General features: G+C 49.4%; 1 protein-coding gene across 4 annotated transcripts in view; it reads right to left on the bottom strand.

Annotated features, from left to right (window-relative positions):
* Positions 1–19,382, bottom strand: part of MTUS2 (microtubule associated scaffold protein 2) — a 637,113-nt gene that overhangs the window by 23,708 nt on the left and 594,023 nt on the right. For all 4 annotated transcript variants that reach the window (XM_047860755.1, XM_047860746.1, XM_047860761.1 and 1 more), the window contains one exon: positions 595–809. In XM_047860755.1, the coding sequence (XP_047716711.1) occupies positions 595–809 (215 nt within the window). The remainder of the gene's footprint in view (positions 1–594; positions 810–19,382) is intronic.

The following is a 19,382-nucleotide window of genomic DNA, read 5'->3' as shown; positions in this document are numbered from 1 at the left end:
GGAGGGCTGGTGTGAGGACTAAATGAGTTAGTAGAGGTAGAGAGTTAAGAGCAGTCCCTGGAGCCTCACGAGGGCTAGACGTGCCTCTGCTTGTGATTATCGCTGCCCTCGCGGAATACGCAGATGAGAAAGAGAAGACCCAAGGAAAATTAGTATGTTCGACAGTGGTAAGCGCTGAGGGAACCCTAGAGCAAGGAGGGGACACGAAGAGTGTGTAGGTGGGGGGGGGTGGGAAGGGGCTGTAATTTTAGACAAGGCAAGGCCTCACTGAGAAAGCGACTGGAGGAAAAGCTGGCTGAGATGGAAAGAGGGAGCCACGGAAGGTCCAGAGGGAGACCATTCCAGGCAGAGGGCACAGCAAGTGCGCCAGCGCCCGGTGGGGGGGAGCCCGCCTGAGAAGAAGGGAGAGGGAGGCCAGGGCGGCCGGAGGAGAGGGAGAGAGAGGACGGCAGGACGAAACGAGGTCGGAGGATGAACCGCGCAGGAAAGCTCACCTACGGAGCGGACTTCTCGCGGGGGCCGCGCTGGCTCCCCTCCACCTTCCACCTGCGGGTCCCAACAGCACAGCCACAGCCCCGAGCCCGAGACACTGACCTGCTCCTGGTGCTGACACTTGATCCGCAGCAGCTGGGCGTGGTGCCCCTCCTGCAGGCGCATCGCCTCCGCCTGGAACTGCACCTGCAGCCTCTCCTCCAGGTCCTGCAGCTCCGCCTGCTGCCGCCAGCCCAGCTCGCGCACCTGCTCCTCAAACCTCCACTCCAGGTCCTCCTTCTCCTTTTGTAGTTTCTCACACTTGGCCGCGTTGAAGGCTGGTGCGGAGGGGGAGAATGACATCTTTGTGACAGCTGGTTCGGGGGCACCAAAAGGATCGACCCCGAGGGTCTTTAATACCCGCCGCGCGGATCACCGAGGTCAACGTCTGCAGAGCTCCGCGGTTTGCAAAGCGCTTCGCCTCCTACCCCGCTGGATCCTTGCCCCAAACCCTGGGGGTTGAGGTCGAACCTGAGCCCCGGGGAGCTCTGGTGACTTACCCGAGGGCCTTTCGGGGGGTGGAGACAGAGCTGCGGAGGCAAACCTGGGCTTTCCGACCGCAAGCCCCGGGTTCCCGCACTAGAGCCGGCTTCCTCTGAGGGTCCGTGGACCCGAGGCATCAAAACATTGGGCATTTGTTCAAAGTGCTAGGTGCACCCTCAACATATTGGGCATTTTGCTAGGCGCACCCTGAGTGGATTAGAACCCCGAGGGGGAGGGGCTCAGGATGTCAACTTTTCACAAGGTCCCAGGCGACTCTCCTGCCCATCAAGGTTTGGGACTAGGGTGTACCTGGGGGCTGGAGACAGGACAGGACGGGAAGGGGGCGGTGGGGTGAGGGCAGGGGCGAGGGAGGACACGGATCCTGAAGGCTGTTCCCTCCAGGCCGCATTGCCCGATGGGACTATCTCAAGGCAAGATCGAGGCGGGGGGGACAGTGACGCAGTTTCACGGACACCATTCTTCTCCACCGGAGGGACTAACCGCTCAGAACCCCTCTGCATGGGCTGCCCCTGCAGCCGCTCTGGCTTAGCGTCTATGCCTCCCCCGGGCTGCAGGCAGGTGTGACTGCTTCCGTTTTAAAGACGGCTGCCTCGACTACGAACGGCTTCCAAGAAGGAGAAAACACCTGGACAACCCACCGTGGTCAGTTCAAGTGGAGTCGCTAACACCCAGCTCGTGCACACAGATGCCAGGGTGCACGTGCACCCCATGTGCCTTCCACAAAGACTGGGTGCGACCGTGCCCTCCGCGCCCCGCTGCAAGCTGGGGAAACACTGCCATTTACTTTGTAACTGAGTGAGTGGGTATGTGTGCGGGTTAACTGGGAGGGTGGGTTAGGATCAGGAATATACACCCAAGGTTGGTCACACAGCATCTGAAAACGCCCGAATCAGAAGTCCCTCCCCACCCCCGACAAGGCAGCTCATTCAAGGGCTTCTTTGTCGCATTTGGCTCTTAAAAAATTATTTAATTAGCATGGAGATGTTTATTTATTTTTTTGAAACAGAGAGTGAGCACAAGTTGGGGAGGGGCAGAGAGAGAGGATCCCAAGCAGAGCCAGACGCAGGGCTTGAACTCACAAGACCACGAGATCATGACCCGAACTGGAACCGAGAGTCAGATGCTTAACCAAAGGAGCCACCCAGGTGCTCCTAGCATGGAGATGTTTCAAAACGTGTTTTCCTTGGGAAAATGAGTGGCAGTTGGCTGGAGGTCACATAGGCACATTGTCCTGTGCAAACCACGTGTAAGAATCTGGCCAGCCCTGCAGCCTAACACCGTCCCCATGGCCTTCCTGTTCTAGTGTTTTCCCACATCCCGCCATCTGATGGAGGGTTCCAGTGCGCAATCTGGAGAGGCTGTCTGCGCGATTTACCAACGTGATCAGGGTATACCAAGGGTAGGTCGGTGGGTGCCATCGTGTAAGCTGTCTTAGAGAATTTAAAAGCAATAACCGAATCAACTTTGAAAGCCTTTTTGTTACCTTATACCAGCAATTCTGAAGAATGCCTGTGAAAAATAATCCTCCTCAAAAAAGTCTTTTGTTGGCCTAAGTTCTAAACAATTGCTACAATTACTGTGGAGGTTTTTTTTCTTTTTCATTTTGTTTTGAATGTTTATTTATTTTTGAGAGAGAGAGAGAGAGAGAGAGAGAGAGAGAGGGGGAGAGTCAGAGAGAGAGGGAGGGAGACACAGAATCTGAAGCAGGCTCCAGGCTCTGAGCTGTCAGCACAGAGCCCGATGTGGGGCTCAAACTCACGAACCGTGAGATCACGACCTGGGCCGAAGTTGGACGCTTAACCGACTGAGCCACCCAGGTGCCTCACTGCTGAGGTTTTTAAAAATAGTTTTGTATTTAAAAAAAAATTACAGACAAAACTTGGCTGTACAGTACAAGTTATTATACATTATTATATAAATGACTTTTTACTGCTGAACCATTTGAAGTTTATTTTAAAGTTTTAAAAAATGTTTTATTTATTTTTGAGTGAGTGAGTGAGAGAGAGAGAGAGAGAGAGAGAGAGAGAATGAGTGGGGGAGGGGCAGAGACAGAGAGGGAGACACAGAATCCGAAGCTGGCTCCAGGTTCCGAGCTGCCAGCACAGAGCCTGAGGCGGGGCTTGAACCCACAAACCCTGAGATCATGACCTGAGCCGAAGTCGGACGCTCAACCGACTGAGCCACCCAGGCGCCCCTTCCTGCTGAACCATTTGAAAGTAAGACACTGACCTGCTGTCACCAACCCTGAATTCCTTAATGTATATTCCCTACAAACAGGATATTCTCCTCCATAACCACAATAGAATCATTAAAATCGGGACATCAACACAGATCTGATAGTGTTATCCAATGCTCAGACCCATTTAAATTTCACCAACTGTCCCACTAATAACCCTTTCCAGAAAAAAGAATCTGGGTGTAAAACACGAGTTACATTTAGCTGTATGGTCTCCTTACTCTCCTTCCGTCTGGGGAACTCCTTGGTCTGTTCTGGCCTTTCAGGACCTTGACACTTTTAAAGACGAAAGGCCACTTCTTTTGTAGAATGTCTCTCCATCTGGTTTGTCTGAGGATTCCTCACTACTAGATTTGGGTCACGTGTGTTTGGCAGAAATAGCACAGAAGTGGCACTGTGTTCTTCGCGAATGTTAATCATGTGGATCATCTTTAAGACGAAATTTCTTTTTGAAGTGTTTACGTAGTGAGTCAGGAAAAGAATGCTTATTACTGATTATTGCAAGGTTACATTGCAAGTGATTCTGCAGGAGGCCGTACTCCAAATGGCCCATCTAGGGTGTCAAATATGCTAGCGATGCCCCTGAGTATTGTTGTCACATCTGCTGTGAGTAGATCTTTTAGGCGAGGTTTACCTAAGGGACAGATTGCTGGGGGTGCACTGGGCTGGCCACCGGGGACGAAGACGGCCTTTGACTGCTTGCCGATAAATACGAGAATGAATAGTAGACTCAGTGTGAGGCTTTCTGGTGCCTGGCAGTGAGGCTGTGGTGGAAAAAGGTCGAGGGTTCACTGGAGGCGACGGTCCCTGAATGTGACAGTAACTAACAGCCACAGGGGCTCAGCAGCAGTGGGACAATGCCTGCGCCCACAAGGTCTGGCTCCCTGGCTTTAGCAAAGCTCCAGCTTTTCCCAAAGACCCTCCAGCCAGGGAAAAGTTGTTAGGGGTCTCACTGGGGACTGTAGCTGGTGAAAAAAGCTATCAGGATCCACGGGCTAGGTAAGAGGTGCGTATATAACGACAGGTTTACCCTGGGGTGACTGGATTTTAATAGCACAGGATGAAGACCACGGAATGTGCATTTAATAAGAGTTAGTAGCTGGTAGATTGAGACAAAGTCAAACTGAGGCAAGCAGGGGGGCAATAATTTTACCTAACGCCCGGGGAGCCCCCCAGTAATGAGCCCCCAGGGTGGGTGTCCGGGTGCACGAGGCCTCTCTGGAGGCTTCTCTTGTTTCTGTAATTTGGATGAACTGACTTCACGGTGGTCTTTGCCCCACGTACCACGCACCCGTGGATGAGGTCAAATGAGGCAATGACCATACGCTGCTTGTATTTATTTATTTATTTTAACGTTTATTTATTTTTGAGACAGAGAGAGACAGAGCATGAACGGGGAGGGGCAGAGAGAGAGGCAGACGCAGAATCGGAAGCAGGCTCCAGGCTCTGAGCCATCAGCCCAGAGCCCGACGCGGGGCTCGAACCCACGGACCGTGAGATCGTGACCTGAGTTGAAGTCGGACGCTTAACCGACTGAGCCACCCAGGCGCCCCTACGCTGCTTGTATTTAAAGTAGGTCTACAGAGCAGGGCACACGTAGGTGATCCAAATGAGCAAAAAAAAAAAAAATATATACAAATAGATGGCCAGCACCATGCAGGATTAAATACGTGCACACCAAAGTAAAATGCAATTTTTCATCTATGAGGCTTGAGAAAGGTGAAATATTTTGATAACACAGGATGGGTATGAGAAAAATGGCACCCAAAGGACCATTCGTGGGAATATAATCGATTAGCCGCTTTGGAGGGCGAACGTCGCTTTCAGCTTTACATGAGAGGGACAGGAGCACTCAGGGGTGACAGCTAAAGAACACGGCATTTCTTTTTGGGGTGATAAAAGTGTTCTAAATAGACCGTGCTGACAGGTGCACAACCCTGTACCAAAACCACTGAATCATACACTTTACATGCTGAGCTGTGTGGTGTGAAAATTATATGTTGATGAAGTTTTTACAAAAAAAGGGAAAAAATTAAAATATAACATGGGACGCCTGGGTTGCCCGGTCCATTAAGCATCCAACTCTTGGTTTCGGCTCAGGTCACGATCTCACGGTTCCTGGGTTCAAGCCCCGCGTCAGGCTCTGGGCTGACAGTGCAGAGTCCGCTTGGGATTCTCTCTCTCTCTGTCTCTGCGCCTCCCCTGTCTCTTCCTTTCTCTCAAAAAAAAAAAAAAAAAAAAATATATATATATATATATATATATATATTATGGCAGGGAAAACACCTTAGAGGATAAATGTAGATGTCTTTATAGAAGGAAAGGTCATACTCTGATTTGAACACTCTTTATAACAATAATGAGGGTATATGCTGGCAAAATAAAATGAAAACGAAAACCCCACCACTATGCTGTCCTATACACACATACACACATACCCGGATACATGTGGAATATAATAGAACTTCACCATTTTCACCACTTCTTAACTAGAGATAGATTGAGCATATAAAACTCAAATGAAAATAATAAGAAATGCTAATCATGTATTTTGGCCTTGATAAAGTACTACTTTCTTTGAGAAAAAGTTTATATATTATATAGTCATATCAGTATCATTAATTCCAGAAAATCAAGGCAGTAAGTTGGCTCTACAGATTGTGTCGACGGAATGAAACAGATCAAAAAGTAAAGAAATAAATAAAAGGAGGGGTGCCTGAGTGGGTCCCTTGGTTAAATGTCCAGCTTTGGCTGAGGTCATGATCTCACAGTTCATGAGTTGGAGCCCCGCTCTGGGCTCCATGCTGGCAGTGCAGAGCTGGCTTGGGATTGTCTCCCTCTTCCTTTCTCTCTGTGCCTCCCCCACTCGCACTTTCTCTCTCTCTCAAAAGAAATAAATAAACTTAAAAATTTTTTAAAAAGAAACAGAAGCCCCTTAGTTACGCTGGAAAAAAGAAATTAAATAGAGCATGTCTTTGAACCCAACAATTTCACAAGTGCAGAAAAGAAGTTGATCAAGGAAGATTACCACCACGTGATTTGCCTTAGGAGGAAGTGTGGGCTAGTTAGATAAGTGATAAATCCGATATGCATGAACAGTGGGGTATAGGTAACCAGCAAAAAGATAAGGTAAATCTTTTTGTGCCATTACGAAGGATATCTGCAACGTGTTGTTAAACAAACAAACAAAGGCAAGATGCAGAAATAATGTGAGAGTGTAATCCTACTTGTAATGAAACTGTATCTGTATTTCCACCTCTCTTCCCTCGGGAGGTTGTGTGCTTAATCATAGGACTCACTGTCCAATATGCATTTAATAAACAGCTTTATGATGTGTTTGCGTGTTTTTTTTTAAATGTTTATTTATTTTTGACAGAGAGAGAGACAGAGCATGAGCGGGGGAGGAGCAAGAGAGAGAGGAAGACACAGATTAGGAAGCAGACTCCAGGCTCCGAGCTGTCAGCACAGAGCCCAACGCGGGGCTCGAACTCACACACCGCGAGATCATGACCTGAGCCGAAGTCGGAAGCTCAACCAACTGAGCCACCCAGGCGCCCCTGTGTTTGCATGTTTTAAGAGTTAAAAAAACGTTGAAAAAATTACTATCATAATTAACGAAAAGACGGGGTTTGAAAAGGTTATGGTATCCAGTGGTCAGAACTGACAAGACTCTGATCTTACTTGCTATTTCATTTATATTAGTGGCAGGATGATTCACGGGCCTGGCAATCTGTCTGGAGGCTCAGAAATGATTGTTTTCATCCCAGGGCTGTCCCTGACCTGCACTGTTGCCTTAAATAAATGAGCTTTGAAGGCCTCGGTTTTGCTGTCTATAAAGTGGCAAGGTAATTTTTTTTTTTTTCACAGACAGCTCCGATCCCCAAATTCCCGGTTGCTATCACATACAAGAGGTGAGACTTCTGTTCTTTCCATGCCCCCATGTTGTAAGGCCCAGGCCTGCAGAAGATATTTACTCGGAGGAACAGCTGGGGGCCCAAGGGGGACAGCTCCAATAATGGAGTCTCTAAAGAAATAAAGAGCCTCTCTCTTCTGGTAAATCTTCAAAAATGTACCTATTCGGGCATTCTGCAGACAGATGAATGCCGGCTAATTTAGCAGCCTTAGACAACATCTGGAGTCTCATTCTCCTTCCTTCCTTCTTTCTTTCTATTCGTGTGCAAGTAGTTGGTACTTTACAGCGAGACGCAAACACCGTAATAATCAATCCATAGAACCTAAGAGGATAAGAAAATAATTTCAAAAATATCAGGATTTTGGTTGGCCAAGAAAATGTAACGCTTGTAATTCATAAAGCAATAGTTTGAAAGCAAAAGCAGGATTAGAGTCTGTTGTGCAGCTTTAAATAATTGAACATATGTATGTAAGAATATATATAATGGTATGTACGTATATACTATATTATTAAAGCTGAATTTAGCACATCCTCAGACATACATAATACACAGATACCCACCTATCAACCTACGAGCGTAACACATGAAGATATAGTGATCTCCGGGACACTGGCAGAGTAAAATTGCCATGGAACCATTGGTAAAACAAGCATCATCTTTACCACAGTTCATAAATCCACCGAGAGGGGAAAAACTCAGTGAGGAAGATCAGTTTTTATTTTTATTTTTTTGCGAGAGAGAGAGAGAGTGAGTGAGAGCGCTCGTGCACGTGTGAGTGGGGAGGGGCAGAGAGGGAGAGAGAAAGTCTTAAGCAGACTCCACGTCCAACGTGGCGCTCAAGGCGGGGCTCGATCCCATGACTGTGAGATCATGACCTGAGCGGAAATCAAGAGTCAGACGCTTAACCGACTGAGCCACGCGGCCTCCCCAAGATCAGTTTTCTTTAAATAATTGCCCCGAACGTCATTCGACTCGTTACAACTTTTACTGGTTTGCCAAAGAGGGAGCAAACGTGTAGTTAGGGCACTGGCTCTGTAGATCATGATGAAAGCTTAAGGGAAAATAGGATCCTGCCTTTTGCATCATAGGGAGTGCTTTCGTTAGAACAATTTGTAAAATCATCTAAATATACAGAGGCAATGCTCTATGTAAATAAGTGCTCCTATTATAATAGTCACCGAAGTCATATGTTGAAGTGTTAACCCCCCAGGACCTCAGGATGTGGCCATGTTTGGAGACAGGATATTTACAGAGGTAATTCGGTTACAACGATGTCATTAGGGCTGGCGCTAATCTAATATGACTGGTGTCTTTAATCTAATATGACTGGTGTCTTCATAGGACACAGACGCCTATGGAAAGAAGATGATGTGACAGGGGAAGCCAAGAGGGCAGGGGCCTCAGAAGAAACCGACTCTGCCAACACCTTGATCTTGGCCTGCTAGCCTCCACAGCTGTGAGAAAATTGATCTCGGTTGTTTGAGCCACTCAGCCTACAGGCCTTGGTCACTGCCTAGGAAACTAACGTAGTCACTATCGTTACGTATAGATGGAGGGAGATCCCACAGTTACACAGAAGGTGGGGAATAATTAAACGGACATAATAACTTCCAAGGAAAAAACTGAAAAATTGCCCGTCGTCTCGCTACACAGAAAAGAGGAAATTTTCAACTGCATGATCGCTTCATAGCTGTTGCACTGGTGTGAATTCTTCGTATTCTGTTAGGCGCTTTCCTTGTCTTTGTGCTCAACATTTTTATGGCTACCTCAGATTCTCATGGTGATGTACCATAATTTACACGCCCTTATTGCTGGAAATTTGGTTCATGTCACCCGTACACTATTTTGATTTTTTCACTGGGATAAATCCCCAGGAGGGCAGTTACAGGGGTTTAAAGTTTATGAGCATCGTTATGCTAGGAAGTTTTTGGTTTTTGTTGTTGTTGGTTTTTAATGGCAGTGATTCTGTAACAAACCAGTGCCCGCCAGGGGGAGCTATAATGCCTGAAAAATGCCCTTCGGTGGCAACTGCCTTTGTGCACACTTGTCAGATCACCGTGACAAGCAGGAGGCAAACAGGGTCCGTCCACAAACATGGTGCCTGGGATTTGGCCACACTGCCCTCCACGGCCCTGCCCTTGGTTTCTCTCTAAGATCTTCCTTTTGATGAAAATGTATTGGAGAAAGAAAAGGCGGGGCTGGAAACGGAACGGGAAGGGTTCAGGTACTGAGTAGAAATGAGAGAGAAGGAGACAAGGGAGAGAGTCCTGGGTCTCCTGTCATCTCTGCAGGTCCGGCAGCATCTCCAGGGCCTGGGGAAAAAATGGGCGCTTGTGCAGTTAGGGAGTGCCTCCTAGGTGCCAAGCACCTGATGCACCTGCCCCACCTGGATAGGTTCTGGTAGGAGCCTGATCTCCATTTGCAAGGGACCAGGCGGGGGCTGAGAAAGGTCAACGACCGGATCCAAGGCCACCGTGTGAGTGGGCCAGGCCACACAGAGCAGGCGCTGGAGCCCTGGCCGGTGCCTCCCCATTCCCACCGTCCCTCTGGAGGGGGCAGCCCCGGGGGGCCAGGGTTGTAATATCTCGGCTGTAAGGCAAGCCCCTGGCATTGCACCCTTCAAGCACTCACTGTTTTGCATTGCGGTACATCTCTTGACCTGTGTCCCTCACCCATGGGATAGAATCCTGTCCACAGGCAGGCCCACAGTCAAGAGGCAGTAACTGAACTTACCGAGCACCCGCCGTTTGCCACACCCAGAAGTAGACACACTGTGGACAAGACACACTGTCATGGGGGGCAAACAAATGAGCAAGACTTTTACACAGGACTTTAGAGAGCTAAAGCTTTCTTTCAATAGCTGCAGAGAAGTGGAAGAAGGGCCATGCTGGCAAAGGACCAGGGAAATGGCAGGTTAGTTTGAGCTGCGATGGACAAGGGAGGTCCCTTTAGGAAGACAGCACCCGAACAGCAGTGAATGACGAGAAAGAGGCAGTGCATAGAGAGCTGGAGGGAGGGAGTCTCATGCAGAAGGCACCGCCAGTGCAAAGGTCCTGAGCCTGGACCCTTTCGGAGCACAGAAGGAACAGAAAGACTGCCCCAGGGTTCGAGTGTCTGTGACGGAGAGCATGGGGGAAGGTGAAGTTCAAGAGACAGACGGGGTCAGATCACTTAGGGCCCACGGTCCCTGGGGAGGAGTTAGGGTTCTCCTCTGGTACAGGGGGATGTCCAGATAGTACCAAACAGGGGATAACAAGAGCGAAGTAAGCTTCTGCAAGATCCCTCTGGCGTCTGCATGGATGACAGACTGCAGGAAGCAAGAGGCGGGACAAGAACAGCAGTGAGGAGGATGTATTTGGAGCCCAGGCGAACCTCATGGTGCCTGGGACTAAGGCTATAATAGGCTGAGGAACGATGGATGTGTGCTGTATTTGGGAAGCAAAGCCACCTTGACGCGCTCGTGGATTGGAGGAGGGAGAGGAAGGGAGTCAGGAAGCACGACTCAGGATACTGGTCGGAGCAACGGTGGGGGTGGGGGGGGGTCTGCCATTTAAGGAAACGGGAACATAGAGTTAGGAGTTCCACTGGGGAGAAATGCTACGCATTAGGCACCGAACAAACCTCTACTGAACTCACACGTGAATTTATACACATATGAGGGTCCACAGTTCACAGATGCTATGGGGGGATTCTCCTCTGGTCCATGGTACTCGGGAAGGGCTTTCCCGGATGTTGTTGAAAAACACAAAACTCGGGACTCCTGAATTTTGACAAGCCCACTTAGTGATTAATGATGGTCCTCTGTATGGCATTGGTTCCTATGCTGTGATCTATTTTATTAAAGTGTTGAGGTGTCAAAAGCCTGAGACCTTAGGATAGACTCTAGTTATTAAGTCTCTCCCAGCAAAGCAGGGGCAGTTTGACAGACGTGTTTTTCTCCCTGTGGGTGTGTAAATGGTTTCTGGAAGAATGCACAAGGTCTGGCTGTGGCAAGGTAAAGATTTTCCAGATGCTAGGAGTTTTGACTGCTACGTCACAGATCCAGAAATATTTCTTGTCTAGGAGTGTTTTAAAGTGCACGAACATTTTACTTAGCTGTTCGTCAGATTTTGGGAACACAGCCCCCCAGACTGGATGACCATATATAGGAGACTTCAACAGAGGTTGACCAACAGAGGTCATTATGTGCTAAAGGTGCTTTCGCCCAGGCCGGTATTAAATAACTCTTTCCACACCCTGATTCCTGAATAGTACAGTTTCCACATGACAGAAGAAGAGAATGGTGGGGGCTGCAGGAGGTGGGGGGGAGATATGAAAGTCCAGGGGGAAGGAGAGAGGACACAGGTAGCAGGGAGCCCTCGAGGTGAGGTGGAGGCGGGGAGGAGCACTGGTCTCCAGGCAGGCCTCTGCTCCAGCCCGTTGACACGGGCTGTGGGAGTTTTAGTATCTCACTCAACCTCTCTGGGCCTCAACAGTCTCATCTGTAAAATTAGGAGGAATGGGCCCTGTTCTGGGCTGAATTGGGTCCTGACCCCAAAACAGTATGTTGAAATCTTAACCCCCAGTACCTCAGGATGTAAGTGTTTGGGGAGAAAGGGGCCTTGAAGAGGTGACTGAGTTAAAACAGGGCCATTAGGGCGGGCCTTAATCCAGTGGGACCGCTGTCCTTATAAGAAGAGGAAGAGAGGGGCGCCCGGGTGGCTCAGTCAGTCAAGTGTCTGACTCTTGGTTTCCGCTCAGGTCACGATCTCACGGTTCGTGGGATCAAGCCCCGCAGCAGGCTCTGTGCTGACAGCGTGGAGCCTGCTTGGGATTCTCTCTCTCCCCCTCTCTCTGCCTCTCCCCTGCTCACATTTGCTCTCTCTTTCTCTCTCAAAATAAATAAATAAAAACTTCAAAAAAACTGTTTACTAAGAAGAAGAGATACTAGGGATGCATGCTCAGAGAGGACACGGGGAGAAGATGTCTGTCTACCTTCAAGCCAAGGAGAGAGGCCTCAGCAGAAGGCAACCCCGTGGCACTCTGCTCTTGACTTCCGGCCTCCGGAAGTGTTGAGAAAATAAGCTTCTGTCGTCTAAGCCCCCACGTCCGTGGCGTTTTCCTACAGCCACTTTGAGCGCTACGTCCCCTTCGTGTCCTACCCTTCTAGAATGCAATGGATGTTGTCATGGCGGCACAGGTCGTCAAGAAGAATCTTCCCTTGAAGAAGACAGGGAGGCGTATGTCGTTTGTGTAATTACAATCCCCCTCCCACCCCAAATGGTCCCCTAAAGAGGTCAGTTTCATCTGCGGAGAAAATGTGCACCATCGGTCATCCCCATGACCTGAGACATTCATCGTGAAATCAGTGCTTGGCATTGGTATGTGCTTTCACGATAAAGTTCTCTAACACACAATACTACCTTGTTTGATCTGCCCAGCACATTTCCAAGTGGGGCAAAATGGGTATTTTTGCTCTGATTTTATAGAAGAGGAGACAGAGGCTCGGGGGGTGAAGTCACTTGTCCGAGTGGACACAGGCAGAGAGGGACAGCCAGGATTCAGTCCATGTGGATCTTGGTAGTGTTCTTTCCCATAATAATAGGGCTGCCATTCTGCCTTACAGTTTGGAAGGGAAACAAAAAAATATAAGGAAAAAAAAAAACCATAAAAATCCCAACCCGTGAGGTTCCTTCACGGTAATAAATACTTGGTACCATTTTTACGGGTTCTTTAAGACAAAGGACAAGCATTTCAACCAATGGATAATGACTGATCCTGCATGTGAATATAATGTGCAATGCTTGTAAGGAAGCTGGGTGTGAGAGGAGAAAAACACAAGGATGATTTATGGAGGCGAGAGAGGAAATGGAATTAAGAGGATGGTTAGAATCATAAGGTTTGCAAAGCAAAACGATGTGGTCCACACGAGAACTAATAACATCACTGCCCAGATTGAGGAAATGGCTTGATGGGGAAATGGTCTTGCACAGTCGTTCTTCCTTTCCTCCGGGTTAATTTGGGCTTGCGGAGCTTAAAATGAATCTCCACGGCACATGCTCGTCTCAGATTCCATTGGGACCATCCTGAAGGCCCAGGCTTCGGACAGCACAGAGAGCATGGCTTCGTGGGGGTTGCAGTGAGTACTGATTGCTTTTAATTTTTTTTTTTCTCCTTGCAAAATGGCATTGAGAAGATCACCCTTTAATTTTATCTGAACTTAGCACCTGTTACCTAATTGGTACAAGTAACATCCTCTCCGTGTTGAACATCCCTTTTAGAAGGAGCTTAAGGGGCTTTTAATAACATCCAGAAAAACGTTTCAATAGAGCATAAGCTGAAGCTCTGGGCTGCCGTTCATGGTGGAGAATTTGCCTTACAGAGAGTTCTAGAAAACGAATTCCCAGGACCCCATCATTTAGGAAGCTCCACCGCACGGAGTGGCCCTATTCCACAGCATGGTGCTAGCTTCAATCCTCTGTGCCAGAGTGTGGGTGGCCCGGTCCCTCTTATTTGATCCTAGGTGGGTATGGAGACCAACTGACTGCTAGATAATACATTTTAATGCATTTGGTGGTAGGAGGTTTAAATATATTCCTTCCTTCCTTCAGGTTGTCACATGCAGGCATGCCTTGTGTATTCTGTGTTCTCCACAGGATTCGGGAGATAGCTCTCTGAGGCTTTCCCAGACCTATGATTACCTTCATTTCCTGTCCAAGGGTTTACTGCTTTTAATTTTTCACGGGAAAGGAGGATTAATGTTTTAGATCTTTAGGAGCTGATGTTTTCAAAGTTGTGCGTTTCCCTATCAACTCCTCTCAGCCTCTCTCCATTACTACCAAATCCATCCAATCAATTCCAAGGAACAATTCCAAGGAACAGTTGCGTCCCAATGCAGGAGCGAACCCTATTGAATTAGTAGCGGTGTCCCCTGGGCCGTGTCTCCAATAGAACAGCCACCTCACCGCTTCTGGGGGAATCATTACTTCCATGGTGGTGGCTTCCTGCCCACATGCAGACGATTGTAATTTATTTATACAGTCGCCCAAACTGAGAGAACATTCGGAGAAGTGACCTTTGACTGAAAAATAAAGACAACTCTACCTCACAGAGTGGAGCCAGGATTAAATATGTGTTTACGTGTATGAAGCACCAGCACGGTGTCTGGCTGGCTTGAGGCCAGCCCTCACTGGCTGTGTGTGGAGGCCTTCCTGCTCACGGTGTGGTCCATACACTCGGGGCTTGTTAGAAATGCAGGAGCCCAGGCCCAGCTCAGACCGACTGAATCAGAAACTGCATGTTAACAAGGTCCCAGGAGCTTCCTGTACAGAGTCTGAAATCCATGGGGTACCTGACAGCACGGGGGAGGCGAGATGTCACCCTCAGTGGCTCTCCTCTCTCTGAGCACACAACTGCTAGGTGGGTGAGGAACTGGCTTCAAGACTACTAATAAAATCAAAATTCTCAGGGCTGAAAGCCTACAAGCACATCCTTTGCTCACAGTTAGCCTTCAGTGAGGCTGTGTGGTGTGAAAGCAGCCAGGCTAGACCAAGACACCTGCACCGGGGCTGGAGGATGGGAGGTGGGCTGGGGGATCAGCATGGAGGGTGGGGTGGGTCTGGCTTCACGAGCTGGTCAGGTAAAAGGAGGAGCGACTGATGAGCTTCTGAGTATGAGGATGGAAAGACAGCAAGTCAGAGAAAATCAAATCTGCGACCAGATGATGAATCACACTGACCCCTTCTTGGGGCAGGAAATAGGGGCTGGGTGTGCAATCCCAAAAAAGAGCCAAACAGAACCATGAAAAGGTTACAGGTTTAAGGGTCGCCGACCTGTTTGCAGGTATGAAATGTACAAACAGAGACACCTGCCCCTCACGTGACATTTCATAGTATAATGCAGAAAATACCAAGACAGCGGTGTTGCTGGACAATGTGATGTGAAGGGGGGTACTGTTACCTTGGCTTCTTGCCCTGCTTCCCTCTGCTGCTCGGAGACTGTGGAGGACCCTTGTGCATGGGCACAGTCCCTCCTATTAGAGAAAGACAGAAGACTCCTTGATGACGGCGATTCGAAGGGGTTACTACCTCTGGCAATAAATAAGGAGGGAGTCGGGTTGGAGCAGCCTGCGCAGTGCTGACGATACACGACAGGCCTCAGTGGGATTCATCTGCTAGCTGTAGGTGGTTCTTAAAGTGACTTAGAGCAAATTCAAACTCAGAGAGAGCACTGAAGGGACCCTGGAAGAGACAGGAGTCCTGGCACACACTGGTACAGGGGTGGACAGTGTGGGGCTTAGCACTGGGTCAGCAGGATCCCAGCTGGATTGGGGGGTCAATAAGACTACAGGTGTTTTCAGTAGGGGACATCTGGTGATTCATATTACATTCCACCTTGTAGCTCTTAAGGCAGGTTATAAGGTATCTGTAGTTAAGGAAGCTCTTCAGTTTTTTCACAGAAGAGACTCAGTCATTCTTGGTTAATCCCATTATTGTCTTTACAAAGCGCTGAGTTAAAGACCTCCTCCAAGTGCGGTGGCAAGAACATGCACCGTAGTGTCCACCAGACTTGGGGTTGAGCTTCTTGGTTGATGCTCACGTGCAAGGGATGAACCCCATTAAGCCTCAGTTTCCTCATCTGTCAAATGGGGATCACACAGAGATGACGTCTTAGGGTTAGTGTGAGGTTGCGGTGGGCAGATTCTGAGTAGGTGCCTAGCATCGTGCCTGGTCTCTATCAATCACTGGATAAACACTAGCCATTTACTGTTTTCGAGGGGGGTCGCAGAATCATCGCAATATTACAAATGGGAGTATTTTCCACCCTTCATGAATGTTAGGCTAGGACAAAGCATAAAAAATGCACGTATCTAAATGGAGTGGACGCAATTTGACCATGGAAGCTAAGACTTGGGTACTCAGTGAGGCAGTGGAAGGTAACCTAGCTACATACTATTTTCTTGGAGTTTATTACTGTTTTGGTTTGCTGCACGTCCATAAGCACATATTGTCTGAAGACACAGTTGTCAGATAAGGACCTAGGGCCACTGTCCTGTGTCTCACAAGAGGCTGGGAAGTGACTGCTTAGGTCCAAGCCAAAGTCCGAGATGGTCATGTCCACCTTACATAATGGACAAGGGTGGACAAAGGCGGTCCTATCGTGCAAAGGCCAGTGTGAAAGTGATCTTCATTAGAACTCCCAAGAAGACAAGTTTCCCCTTTTGTTACTGGCTGGTTAAAATATTACACGTCTTTTTTAAAAAATATAATCACACAGGGGCACCTGGGTGGCTCAGTCGGTTAAGCGTCTGACTTTGGCTCAGGTCATGATCTTACAGTTTGAGTTCAAGCCCCACATCGGGTTCTGTGCTAACAGCAAAGACAGACCCCCCTTCAGATCCTCTGTCCCCCATCTCTCTCTGCCCCCCCTCCCCTGCTCGCACTCTCTCCCTCTCTCTCTCTCTCTCTCTAAAACATTTAAAAAATATAATCACATGGAAAGCAAGAGGGGGTTCTTATCACACTAGGTACCAGAAGATGCAACGATTTCTTTCTCTTCCAGTTTTTCAGAAAAAGGTCTCGGGCAGAAAGGAAGGAAAAGCACACCTGAAAAGAGGGGGCCTGAGACAGTCGCTGTCGGTGGCGTCACAGCTCACAGGGACTGGGCACTCTTCCTGGGCTGAGGCGCCGAGTACTCTACATGGGAAGGGTTACCGATCTTCATGAAGTCTCTCCGAACCGGGTGGGTCCAAGTTGGTGGCAACGTCGAGGCCATGCTACCTCGTGATCGTGCCAGCGAGATCGTCACCATCGCAGGCAGGGCTTGGGATTCAGTGGGGCTGGGGTGGGGCCTGAGAATCTGCATTTCTATCACGGTTCCCTGGTGATGGAGACCCTGCTGGTCCGAGCACTGTAAGCAGACGGTGCTTCTGTATTCAACGTTAATACAAATCACCTGAGGAGCTGTCAAAATGCATACACTGATTCAAGGTCGGGGTGGAGCTTGAGAGTTTACATTTCAACCAAGCCACACCAGTGGTCTAGGATGCTGCTGGTCTAGGGACCACCCTTTGGGTAGCGAGGCCCCGGACCTGGTGCTCAACACTCAGGTCCACAGAGCCCTGCCTCCGCTGGTGCACAGAAGACCCACAGCCTTTGCCACCTGCCTGGAATCTACCTCTGGCTGTGGGACCTGCCCCTTGCTGCCATTCTGAGCCATCCGCCTGTGTGGATTCACACCTACCTGTTCTCTCTTACCTGGCCCGAGCAACCAATGCTGACTCTGAACCTGTGTGTTCAAACTTAGCTCTGAGGCGGTGCCCTCCTGGCTAGTCTGGGTCTGGCGCTGACTTTCCTTCAAAGTTCCTGCCTGTGGCTTCCCATCCTCCTCACCTTGGACTTGGAATCATAGAGTGACACCCGCCCCCTCCTCCCCGTCATGCACCCCGGGCAGTATGGAGCCCGGCACTCGCTCGTAGCCTCCTCTCAACACCTATTCCAGCCTCTCGCCATTTACCTGTGACGTACCCATGAATGGCCCGTCCGATGCCATGACCTTCGGGTCTCTCCCAGACCCAGCAGCCCCAGCCTCCACCGGCACTCCGCCACGGTGGTCACTGCTGTGCCCTTCACTGGGGTCTGGAGTCCCAGAAATGGCTCCGACGTACCTTTGTCACTGGCCAACACTGTCCCCTTCCAACGCTCTCAGTTCTTTGCTCAGAAGAGGCTACGGGGGAGGTAGTTAAGAAGGCGGGCTCTGGAGTCACACTGCCTGGGTTCGAATCCAGCCTCTGCTATTTGGGGCTGTGCGAAGGAGGGCAAGTTACCTAACTCTGTGCTTCCTTCCGCTGCCTCATCTATAAAAGGCCCTAACTGGGCGTACGGCCTTGACTTCTACTTTGCTGAGGAAACGGAAGTCAATGGGCACGGAGCCCTACTGTTTCTTATTCCGAAACTTAAAAGACAAACCTTTACTTTGGAAGCTATGTCTTTTCGGAGGTAATACTCCTTGACGACTAGTTCCCTCACTCTCCTGTCTATACCCCCTGCGTTAATTTCCTGTAGCTGCTGTAGGAAATCACCACAAAATGAATGGCTTGAAACAACTCAAATGTATCATCTTACTGTTCTGTGAATCGAGAATGGGTCTGACCGGGCCAAAAAGAAGGGTGTCGGTAGGTCTGTGTTCCTTTATGGAGACTCCAGGGGACAGTCCGTGTCCCTGTCTTTCCCGGCTTCTAGAGGCTGCCTGCGTTCCTTGACTAGTGGCCCCTTCTTCCATCTTCAAAGCCAATGGCACAGTATCTTCAAATCTCTCTCTGACCCCTGCTCTCATGTCACATCTTTTCTACCTCCCTCTTCTAAGGACCCTCATGATCACATTGGGGCCCCAAAGGACAAGCCCTCCCCCTCCTCCCCCCCCCCCCCCCACAACTCAGGTTCCTTAATCACACTTGCAAAGTCCCTTTACCACTTGAGGGACATACAGCTTCTGGGCTTTAGTCCAGGGACATCTCTGGGGGCATCACTGGGACTGCCACACACTCTTGGCTTCTCCTGACCTTGTTTCTGCTATTGTCTCTCTCCCTAGGGTTTCCCCTCTCTGGCTCCACACACACAGCCTCTACAAATGTCTGTCTCTTACCTTTAACAAACAGAACAAATGCACGATCGTCCTTCCTATGCTGTCCTCTGGCTCCCTACCCTCCGTTTCTTACTCTTCAGAGTCCAGCTCGCCACAGAACAGAGGCAAGTCTCCTGTCCCTGCCTCCAATCCCTTTTCTCCCGTTTGCTTTTCCAATCACCGCAGTCAGGCAACGTGGGCTCTCCCTCCCGCATATGTCTGGGAATGTGGCTACTTCTGTCCTCCTCCCTGCTGCTGACTTGGCTGCAGTCCCCGTCATCCAGGTTACTGGAAAACCCCTGGGCTGTTCTCGCTGCACCAGTGCCTGTCCCTGAACCATTTTGTCTCACGGCGGCAGCCAGAGGGAATCCTCGAAGACTGTACCTCAGGACTTGCTCCTCTGCATGAAGCCCTCATCCTGCTCAGGGTACAGGCCGGGCCCCCATGCCAGCTCACCAGGCCTGGCAGCATCTGGGCCCCACAGCCTCCTGACTTTGGCTCTCACTCTTCTCTCCCTTGTTGACTCTGTTCCAGCTATACTTGCCTCTTTGCCATTCCTTGAACACTTTCAGGACTGTGGTTCTCAAAGTGTGATC

Source organism: Prionailurus viverrinus, chromosome A1 (assembly GCF_022837055.1).
Source record: "Prionailurus viverrinus isolate Anna chromosome A1, UM_Priviv_1.0, whole genome shotgun sequence".
Taxonomy (NCBI): Eukaryota; Metazoa; Chordata; class Mammalia; order Carnivora; family Felidae; genus Prionailurus; species Prionailurus viverrinus.
Note: the sequence above shows the minus strand (reverse complement) of the source record. Positions and strands in the feature narration are given on the sequence as shown.